The sequence below is a fragment of the Hyalella azteca genome, unplaced genomic scaffold (assembly GCF_000764305.2).
Source record: "Hyalella azteca isolate HAZT.00-mixed unplaced genomic scaffold, Hazt_2.0.2 contig10533, whole genome shotgun sequence".
NCBI classification, from domain to species: domain Eukaryota; kingdom Metazoa; phylum Arthropoda; class Malacostraca; order Amphipoda; family Hyalellidae; genus Hyalella; species Hyalella azteca.
Window position 1 is genome coordinate 1 of NW_025940567.1, and position 12,031 is coordinate 12,031.

At 41.4% G+C, this 12,031-nt stretch overlaps 1 protein-coding gene across 1 annotated transcript; it reads left to right on the forward strand.

The window, feature by feature from the left end:
* Positions 1-148: 148 nt before the first annotated feature.
* Positions 149-11,354, forward strand: LOC108676903 (the record flags this gene model as incomplete). The annotated part of the gene is made up of 3 exons (XM_018165059.1): positions 149-166; positions 974-1,075; positions 11,112-11,354. Coding segments are annotated over exons 1-3 (355 nt in total), but the record flags the coding sequence as incomplete, so codon positions are not given.
* Positions 11,355-12,031: the final 677 nt, after the last annotated feature.

Here is a 12,031-nt window from a genome sequence, read left to right on the forward strand (position 1 = left end):
ATGACGCCTCGTAAGTTGTCTACGTCATGACGCCTCGTAAGTTGTCTACGTCATGACGCCTCGTAAGTTGTCTACGTCATGAAGCCTCGTAAGTTGTCTACGTCATGAAGCCTCGTAAGTTGTCTACGTCATGAAGCCTCGTAAGTTGTCTACGTCATGACGCCTCGTAAGTTGTCTACGTAATTGCTCATTGTAAATTTAGTGTCCTCGTAAGTTTCTACTTCATGGCTTTTGAACAGTTGTTCAAGTTGAAACTAATATTATGCATTATTCAACTAATCTGTATTCTTCATCGCTGTATTGTGTGGATTAGTTAACACCCAAATAGGACCGAATATGAATCTCAAGTGAAATAAGAGTAAAGCCACAATAGGCAGGAGCAGATTGTGTATGACGGTGTTATCCATGTTATCTATAGGAAACCGAACACAAGCACACGATCCAGCAAAGACTTCAAATATAACATGTGACGCTATGCCCTTTTACTTATAATATTATTGTGAAGAGGGTGTCAACTTAGAACTGGTATCAGGTATACATGGTAAAAAAGTAAGATACAGCGAATTGTGGTTGAATGATCTGCGTCCTCCTATGAGAGGCCAACCACTGACTTTAATGTTTGCTAATAAAACCACACGAGCTGCTTAGCCTTTTTGCTTCGAGATTTTTTGACGTCTGGCGCCCCAACTAAATAAAATTTTTTTGTTTATTTAATTTGAATTATGGGAAGCCGGCCCCCTGCCGTTGAACCTGCAACGATGTTGAATTTAAATTTATTAGAATCCAAGTAACCAGCAAAATAATTTAACAGGTATTTAAACAAATCTAATAGTCTTCATCCGTGTCGCTTGATGCTCGAGACGATTTTTTAAATCAATATCATTATAAAAAATTACAACAAAATGCATGGCCTCTAATTTCAGCTCCACAGCGCCTGTTGGAGAACAACGTATTGAACTATTTATGTTTACAGTTCCAGGAGATCTGGTCGGAGATACCATCCTTTTCTACAACGAGTCCTCGTCTGACGGGTGCATCCTCAGCAACAGCAACAACACAGGTCACGTCTTCAATGGTCAGTGAGCTGACTGCAGAATGATGAAATTATTTTAGATTTAATGTGTGTACGGATATGATTTAAATTAGATCAAGCAGGGGCCCTCCGGGGCTACTTATGTGGTACTGTTCAATAGCGCTTTCTCTATACCTGACGGTTCAGCCAGCTCTGCGAAGTAAACGACTGTCACTAGGAAAGTGTGACATACTCTTTGCCGTGACTCTGATTAAAAAACCGTGACTGATTAAAAAAACCGTGACTGATTTACCGTGACTCTGATTGTTCTGATTTGAAAATAGAAATGCACAAAAACCAGTTACCTGTAATTTCGCTCCCTCTCCCTCACCCTTCCTCTCCACCGTTTTTAGACCCTTCTCACCCTCAGAACCAACTTGTCCAACTCAAGAAAATTGTCGTCAGGATACCGACTGATTTACTCAAAATTTTCCCTACGACTTTTGATGAACTTGATGCTCCACTAATTTGATTCACAGACTCGGCCACCTGATTTTACGCCATAACTAATGACGCGCAATTGACAAGCTTGCATCGAAAAACCGCAAAAGCAAATTCAAAAAAACAAAAAGAACTTTAACCCAAAACCCCGAACCTAAAACCGCCCCAAAAATTTTTGTAGGACAGCTTTACAGAGACGTAGGAAGCCGCACCACCGACCAAATTAAACACGAAATAACTACACAATAAAACTGACTACACATACAGGACATAATAAAAAATAAGCGCTACACTCGAATCATGAAAATCGTAACCACAGGCACTACAATAGCTCCACACATACATACAAACGTACTTTGAATGTAAAACACTAAAATAACGCTCTCACGATGCGAACAAGAACAGTACACAACTTACTTATCAGTTTAAAATGTTACAAAATAGAAGACCACCTTCACACCAATCCACATCCCCACTCCCTCTTGCTCCGAATGCGCCGCCTAAGACCGTACTTATACCCAATGCACTAACACCACAAAAAATGCCACAACAATGGATGCAATGCCACGACGGACGGATGACAACACCACTCTGAAAGTATTCAACTACAAGGTACTTACGAGTAGCTACAATAATGACAGCACACTGCACTCCGGTGCTGCCATAGCCATTAAGAGACTCATATCTTGCAAACTTCAAGAAAATTTTCACATTGAAATGCTCGCAATTACAATTGGGAGCGCAGCCGTGCACCACCAATTTTGTGCACCAATAAGCCCTGAATCGAACGCCTTGGATCTCTCCGGATATCCACCAATCAGCCGTGCACCACTCGGCTTTGTCCTCATGCGGCCTTGACCACCACCTGCCGTGCACCACCAGGCCGCGGATCTAATCTGACTTCCGGGCATCGTTAAATTACGTAATTTTACGTTCACCACATCTGAGGATAGGTTTCACATAGGTTAGGTTCTGTTCCAAAATTTATCGTCCTTCGACAAGTGGCCGCGTCCTTCGACCTTGCATTGAAAATCATGATGGTCCATTACATCCACGGCAGTTGTGGTCTTCGGCAGGCGACCCTTACAATTGACACCGCCATCACTGCATGAGCAACGCACACCTCACCACGTACAGACCACATCAACTATACAGACTTTAAAAAGACTCTTTAACAGGCCCCCATCTCGTTTACCTACTCACAGACATAAACGCAAATACAACCACTAGGAAACAGCTCCTACAACCATATAGGAAGACCATTACACACACTAGTAATCCGCGCAAATGTACCCACATCGGCCCCCACTCTCCAATTCTCATCACCCACAGCAGCAAACCATCATCAGGCATAAGCAACATCATCAAGAGCCAAACATGCAAGTCATCAGACCAACCAATACAGCTCAGGTCAAATTGACTGCAAGGATACTAGAAGCGCACACCGCCCGCCTAGCACGATTATAGAATAGAATAGAATAGAAGTGTAGGCACTGAAGAAATAGGCCCATGGCCTGTTGCCGATTCTTGAATTTTTCGTGACTTGATTCACAAGGGATCCGGCCTTTGGAACCCGATATTTTCAAAACTGCCGATTGATTGAGATAGCTGCTGGACTTATTGCCTGGTCCGTAATTGGCTAGGCATTTTAAAACTGAACATATGCTCCTGCATAGCTTCGTCTGGACTTATTGCCTGGTCCGTAATTTGCTAGGCATTTTAAAACTGAACATATGCTCCTGCATAGCTTCGTCTAGTCTGTTCATGAAGGCGTTCATACTCGGAGCGTCAACGATGCTATCAGGGAGGCTGTTCCACATGTCAGTGACTCGAAGCGAGAAGAAATGTTGTCGCATGGATGTGTTACAATGCACTTTTTTTAGTTTATAGCCGGGGCCCCTGGTGTTGGTTCTTGTTTCAAATTCTAGTCATCCTTCTGGGACCTTGTGTAAGCCATGAGTATTTGTATGCTTCAATGAGTTCCCCACGCAGACGTTAAATAACTGAGGCTTGGAAGCTTCATAATCTTTAATCTTTCCTCATAGGACTTGCCATTTCAAGCCCGGAATTATCCTTGTTGCACGTCTTTGAACACTCTATTAAATTTTTGTCCTTTTCTAGTTTCGGTGACCACACGACGTTTCCAAACTCTAGGTTCGGGCGCATGACAGCAACAAACAACTGCTTCATCGCTTCTGCATCTAAGAACTCGAAAGAGCGTCGGATCAGACCTAGTCGTTTATTGGCTTTATTAACTTGACCTTCAATATGCTTAGAAAATTTCAACTCGTTATCGATATTAACTCCTAAATCTTTTTCCATTGTCGACTTCGACATCTTCACTCTGTCGTTGCAACCGTGTCTTCTCATACTGTAATCTTGCTGTTCATTATTCTTGCCAAGGTGGATAACTTTACATATGTCAGCGTTAAAACGCAGCTGCACTACTGGCTCCCTTTCGTCCATCAGGCGGGTCCATTCGTTCAGAGTAGACAAGAGGTTAGTGGTGCAGGATCTCCCGGCAATAAAGCCATGTTGACAGTCTGATAGGAGATTATTAGCAGTCAAATGATCTATCGATCGAATTCTCACAACAGATTCCATTACCTTGCAAACGACACTTGTCAAACTGACAGGGCGATAGTTACCCGGGCAGCTTTTGTCACCTTTTTTGAATAATTGTTTCACTTGAGCTTCTTTCCAGTCAGCCGGCAAGATCCCTTCGTTCAAAGTTTTTCGAAAAAATGACGTCAAAGGGCCGGCTAGGACAGTTGTTAACTCTTTGAGTAATCTGGGGTGGAAGCCGTCTGGTCCACATGACTTTTTGGATTTACAGCGATAAGGCGCTTGAGAACCTCTTCTTGTATTTCAAAACTTATTGATTTAGAGCCGACCGGGCGCTCCTCAATAGCTGGAATATTGTTCAAGTCCTCTTCAGTGAATACGCTACTGAAAAACTGATTAAGAACGTTAGCCTTGCCCTCATCCGAGGATATCTTTCGTTGATCTTTCAAATCAGAAATACCGTCCTTTATCTTGCACTTCGAGCTAGCTTACAAAAAGAAGGCTTTTGAGTTCTTTTTTGCATTTTTAGCAATATTTTTTTGAGGGTTTTTACTGCGGTGCGACAGCTTTCTTTAGCTTGATTTCTAGCTCTTGCGTATAGGTTATAGTCATCATCGCTACGAGTCTGTAAATAACGCTGATATGCTTCCTTCCTTGTTATCAGCTTAGCTAGAACTGTACTGTTCATCCACTGAGTTTTTTTCGGCTCCACCAAGCTTAATTTTAGGTACACACGCATCAACTGCAGACATAACCGTGTCCTTGAGAAGTGACCATGACTCAAACACATTCATGTCCTTAATAGAGTTCGAAATATTCACTGCTTCACGGAGTTTATCATAGTCGCCTTTCGCAAATTGCAAACGCTCACGCTTTCGAGGCGTCTTTTCCGTACAGCACTTTTGACTGAAAAACAATGATTGGAGATGGCTTTTGCCCAATGGAGCCTCGTTACGAAGCTCATCTAACATTGATTCATCACTAGCAAACACCAGGTCTAGAATATTGGGAGTCTGTTTACTTCTATAATGGGTTGGCTTGGTAACGTGCTGGACTAGGAAGGAGTCTTTCACAGACTCCATGAACAAGGATGCTGGGTGATTCTCATCCCTTGGAGAGGATCCATCTGTCCAGTCTAGTTCTGGATGATTAAAATCACCAACGATCAACGTGTGTTACCTACGGAAAGCCATGCTCGGTAAAAGACTGTTTAGTACTCTATCGTTATCAGAGTAACTGGTGATCTATACACGACGCCTATGAGGAGGCTATCTTTGCCTTTGAGAGAAAGTTCGCACCACACTGATTTTCTAGCTGATTGATGCTCTGCAGATAACTTGACTTGCTGGGCCCCATAAGAGGTTCTAACCCACAAATCTACACCTCTACTGCATTGCTCTTCATTTAAGTTATGAAAACGATCAAAACCTGGCAACTGAAATTCAACAGGTACAATTTTCCCCCGTGATTTTTAGGGTGTGTTTCTGTAATACAAATAATGTCTATGCACTCGTTTTCGATCACAGTTAACAGCTCACTTTTTTGTTCAAAACAGAATTCGTGTTCGTGTAAAAACATTTTAAAACTTTTTGTGCACTTTCAATTTGCTGCATGCGTTTACTTCTTACATTATTAACAGGCCTGAATCTATGGACATGACTTCTTACTTGTCTTCCAGCTCCGCTGACTGACCGTGTGCGGCCGGTGTTACCTTGACATCGTAAGAGTGGTTGACCGGAGTCTCCATGCTTTTCCGCCTGAGTTTCTCCTGCCATTTTCTCCTGCGAGTTTCTCCTGAGTCCTGAGTTTCTCCTGCGAAAATTTTTTCTCTCTAAAGGGTAGCATCCTTCTTAACAAAGACTGAATTAAACTCTGTGAATTCACTTAGTTTTCTCGCAGCCTTAAGCACATGTCCGACCTGGGCCTATACTTTTAAAAAAAGTTAAGAGATCGTAAGTTCATCAGCCAATCATTGACGGCCTTTCAAGCAAAATCCACCTATCATAGACTAGAAAATAGATCTTAAGTACTTACGTTGACTTAGCTAATTTTGAAAGTATGGCCTCTGGGCTGTATCCTGCACAGTTACTAACAGCGGTCTACAGGTGGTAGCGAGCGCCTTTCGATCGCAGCCCCCTTGCATGCCGTTATATTCACAACGACGTTAAGTGCCTTGGCACAGCAATCAGTAATAAACTCAGCATCCGAAGCATTGCTTTCGGGAACGTTAAACCAAACAAGATTAAGGTTTCTTCTCTCTCTATCCAGCAGTTCACGAGTGCTTTTGCTGGCGAGATCAGAGATGACATCTCTGCGGCCTTTACCTTCTGTGTTATCGCTATTTTCGGTTTTGTGCAGATGATCTTTCATTTCCACCAGCTCGTTTCGTAACGAGTGTAATTCGCTACGCAACAAGCTCAATTCTTTCTTGCGGTTCTCTTCCATTTCGGCTCTTTCTCAACTCCTGTTTGATGATTTCCTCCATTTCGGCCTTAAAGACAGAAAACATAGAAGAGCACTTTTCTTCCACAATTTTTTCGCTTTTTACAGCGCTAAGTGCAGGTTGTTGGCAGTCCTGGCAATACCAGTGTACAGTCTTGTTTCTGCGAATAACCGAGCAGTCAGTCTTGCTCAAATTTGCACAATTGTTGCAGATGATATCCCCGAAACGATCACAGGCCACTGTAGCGTCTTTGACGTTAATCGAAACCAGCTTGCAAAATTTACAAATTTCCCCTCGCTCATTTTGCGATTTGATCTTCGCATTCGGTTTAACAAGACTGGAGGTGTTTTCAATTAATCTTTTTCCTCTCTGACCAGCCATCTTTAAATGCAAGAACTAGATAAACACAAGTTAAAAAACGAAATCAAGTTGAGTACAAAATTGTACAAATTGTTTGTTTGTTACAAATTGTTACAGACTTGAGAGCAAGCGTTTTACAGAGAGCGGCGATCTCAGCGGCCTAGGTGTTCATAGGAAGAGGGAGGCTTGCATTGGACACGAAAACAAAGGCTGTATTGTCCCGCGTAGGCGAGGCGTTACAGGTTACCCTTGCAAGCAACCCTCACTGACTCTATAAGTCCGCGTTATTTAAAATTAAAACACTTTCACTATAGGCTTGTTCATTCTATTCGCACTCTTTTTTACTGACTTCACTGAAATTCGGTTATTCTCTGACACGGATCATAAAAAATGCCAAAAGAGTTCCGAAAACGGCACAGTAAGAAAGTAAAAAATTTAGAAATTTGGGACCACGAGCACGAGCGTCCTCTCTCGACCACGGCTGAATGGAGAAAACGACAAATAAGTGACACGAAGTACAAGAAATCGGCTCTCATAATGCCAGGACTCGACGAAAAAATATTCGTTAGACTATTTAGGAGTGACAATGACCTCAACCCATTCCCTGAAGTCCCTCACAGCACCTGGTACTGTGACGAAATGAGGACAAAGAACTTTGGACTGATTCTCTCGGTGAACGACCTGGACTCTTACAAAGTAATCGTCTACTTGCGACGCGAAAACTAGAATTCAATAGACCTACATATCGAATGAAGTCTAGCAGCTATTTCAAACAATCGTCAGTTTGGACAAGATCCGGTGGAAGGACCTGTTTTCAGATCTCTTGTGGACAAGTCGCGAAAAGTACAAGAATCGGCGGCAGGCCACATCAGGCCAACTCTTCAGCGCCGACATCACTACGTTTTGTCATGTTATGTTATAAGCAACAGAAGGCATTCCACAACACTCACATACAGTGGGGAAATAAATATTTAGTCAGTCACCAATTGTGCAAGTTTTCTCACTTAAAAAGATGAGAGAGGCCTATAATTGACATCATAGGTAGACCTCAGCTATGAGAGACAAAACATGAAAAAAATTGAGACAATCATTGTATTGGACTTTTGAAAAATTCATTTGCAAATAATGGTGGAAAATAAGTGATTGGTTACCTAAAAACAAGCAAAATTTCTGGCTGTCACAGAACTGTAACTTCTTTCTTTAAGAGACTTCACTTTCCCCCACTCATTACCCGTATTATTGGAACTTGTTTGAAGTCGTTAACAGTATAAAAGACACCTGCCCAAAACCTCAAACAGCCACACTCGAAACTCCAGTATGGTGAAGATGAAAGAGCTGTTGGAGGACACCAAAAATTGAATTGAAGACCTACATCAGGCTGAGAAGGCTGAATCTGCAACAGGCCAGCAGCTTGGTGTGAAGAAATCTACTGTGGGAGCTACAATCAGAAAATGGAAGACCTACAAGACCTCTACTAATATCCCCCGATATGTTTACAATGAATTACAGTTGCAAGATGATCTTGACAGGTTAGTGGACTGGAAGAAATGTGACAGCTGCGTTTCAATGCTGACAAATGTAAAGTAATCCACCTTGGCAGGAACAATGTTCAGCAAGATTACAGTATGAGAAGACATGGTTGCAACGACAGAGTGACGACTTCGAAGTCGACAATGGAAAAAGACTTAGGGGTTAATGTCGACAATGAGTTTAAATTTTCTAAACATATTGAAGCTCAAGTTAATATAGCCAATAAACGACTTGGACTGATCAGACGCTCTTACGAGCTCCTAGATGCAGAAGCGATGAAGCCGTTGTTTGTCGCTGTCGTGCGTCCGAACCTAGAGTTTGGAAATGCCGCGTGGTCACCTAAACTAGAAAAGGACAAAAATTCAGTCGAGAGTGTTTAAAGACGTGCAATAAGGATAATTCCGGGATTAAAAGGCAAGCGTTATGATGAAAGATTAAAGATTATGAAGCTTCCAAGCCTCTGTTATTGACGTCTGCGTGATGACCTCATTGAAGTATACAAGTATACCAACGGTTTATACAAGGTCCCAGAAGGAGTCCTAGAATTTGAAACAAGAATCAACACCAGGGGCCACAGCTATAAACTAAATACTGCTTTGTAACACATCCATGCGACAACATTTCTTCTCGCTTCGCGTCACTGACATGTGGAACAGCCTCCCTGATAGCATCGTTGACGCTCCGAATATGAACGCCTTCAAGAACAGACTAGACGAAGCTATGCAGGAGCGTATGTTCAGTCTTTAAATGCCTAGTACCTTACGAACCAGGCAATAAGTCCAGCAGCTATCTCAAACAATCGTCAGTTATATACATAACGGTTTCAGCGTTTATTAGGCCGTAGGCCTGTCGCCGATTCTTAACATTGCAGAACATCCACAGCTTTTTGCGGGCCTGATCTCGAAACTCACTGCTTCAAGTTTGCTTTGCTTAACCGCCCGGCCTCCTTGCCGATTCTGACCAGAAACTGGCGCACAGAGCTGGGATCGAACCCGCTCCTCTCTGCGCCAATCTTGACACTCTGAACTTTAACCACTGGGCCACCCTGGGCGAGAAAAAATGATTATGTTATGTTATGAAAAGATCGGGTTCAGAAGCCGGATCCATTGTGGAACCAAGTCAGGAAAAATACAAGAATCAGCAACAGGCTATGGGCCTATTTCTTCAGTGCCGACAATTCTATTCTATTCACAAAAACACATTCAGGCTACCTGACTGACACAAAAGCATCCATCAGAATGTTGGCAATCACTTTTGTCCTCCATAACAACTCCTCCCAATATAGACTCAGGCACCACAAAGATCTAATTACAAGTAATTTAAATTATTTAAGGGGATTCGTTTCGTTCAAATACTACCAACATATATACAAAAAATTATTTTATATATTTTACTTAAAAATGCTAATATTTAAAAAAATAGACGTGCTAGGAAATAACAACGCCAGTTACGAAATTTGCAGCAAAAATGCTTTACAGCCCAAACAAGATGATTTCAGAACAACATTTATTTTCTCTGTTTATCAGTGATGTCAATGAGAATAATCATTCGCGTAATTTTAACACGTTTTTCTTTACTCAGCTTCGCGTTTGTTTGTTTGCGGTTAACATTGACAACGAAAATTAGCCCACTTCTGATTGCTCTAAAGATCTTAAATTCGGCATGCAGGCTATTTTCGCCTAGCAATTTCAGATACAATCATAAAAACTAGCAATTAGAGACCTAAATTAGCTTAATTGAGTAAAGTATATATATAGTATGACGTGCGAGCGCTGACGTTATAGACGAGCATGCGCTGACGCTGCGTATCATCGATACGTACGTCAAGTCATACTTAATCAAGTCTTAATTGTTTTTCTTGTGGACTAAAAAGTAGAAAATAAAATACTTAAAAAACTAAAAAAACATGTTTTTCTTGTAGACTAAAAAGTAGAAAATAAATTATGGCTCGCCCCAAAAAACGTGGGTCGGGCTGTACGTTCACCATCAAATTTCNTTTTCGCTTTAATTATAAATCTGCCCGACACACGTTTTTTTAGGGCGAGCCATAATTTATTTTCTACTTTTTAGTCTACAAGAAAAACGTGTTTTTTTAAGTTTTTTCAAGTATTTTTACTGGTTACAGGAATCCTGAGGAAGGTGATCGGTTGGTATTTAGAAAAAATAATCTAAGATGATGCGAAAAATATACAATAACTTATAATATAATTATTATATAAACTCGTAAAACAATGATAACTTACTATGTAATTACCACGTTAATACTTAAATGAATACTATCAGTGGATAAATTCTAATAATATTCTAATAATATTTATCCACTAATAAATGAATACTATCAGTGGATAAATAAATAAAATCGCGGATTTCACTTTTCGCGGCCTGATCTGTGTACGTAACACCCACGATAAATGAAGGATTACTTTGCCTTATTGACTGTGGCCCAGTGGTTAAAGTTCAGAGTACCAAGATTGGCGCAGAGAGGCGCGGGTTCGATCCCAGCTCTGTGCGCCAGTTTCTGGTCAGAATCGGCAAGGTGGCCGGGCGGTTAAGCATAGCAGAATTGTAGCAGTGAGTGTCGAGTTCGAGACCGCAAAATGCTGTGAATGTTCTGCGATGTCAAGAATCGGCGACAGGCCTACGGCCTAATAACGCTGAAACCGCTATTATTATTATTATTATTATTATTATTATTTTCAGATACTAAGAATACCACGTACGACCATGGACTGATGCCGCAGAAGCTGACTTGCTGCAATAAAATAATAGCCGGACATTGCGTCGAAGTTGTGACGAGAAGTAATCCTCCAAACTCCAACGAATACTTCGCGTACTGCGAGGCCAAAACCCGGTGCGAGGCCCTCGGCTTGCAGCTGGCATCCTACGAGTTGCAGGCCAACCCCGACATTCAGCAGTACGCCCTAAATGAAACAGGCCAACTTGGTGAGTTGTGATCTACCTAATATGTCTTGGGTCGTACATTGTGTATAGTTTGAAATTCCTAATTCTCTCAGCCAATCGCTGACGGCTTTTCAAGCTTAACCTACCATACACAGACGAAAAATAGGCCGCTTAGTGTACTTGGAACGCTAAGAGTACTTTGGCCCTCGCACTGCAAAGCCGAATCTCAACTGCCGTACTAATTGATTTTGCACCTTCAGTAAAAAATCGAATACTTAAACGGATTGTCACCGACTACTAAGTTCGAGCGAGCTTTTTGGGCGGAGAGTAGAACCCTGGCATTAGTTTATTTATTTACTTGCCAAATTGACATTCGACATAATACAAATCAACGATCAATTTTTTATGGATAACAATACTCCGCTCAAGATATTCTACTACGTACAACGTCCACAGTTGCAATATAGACAATACAATACACGCCGGTGGAGCAATAGTAATATAATATTGTAGTATCCCATAATAGCAGTAGAATTGCATCGGCGGAGCAATAGTAATTTATCAGAAGCTTAGAAGTGAATAAAACTCTTTATAAATTCATACTATATGTGAGGTATTCACACAATCGAAAGGGTGTCAAAGTAAAGAAATAATCAAGGAAGCTTTTATTTTAATTTATCAAACAAAATCTTGACTTTGAGTTCGAATGATTCGTCTTC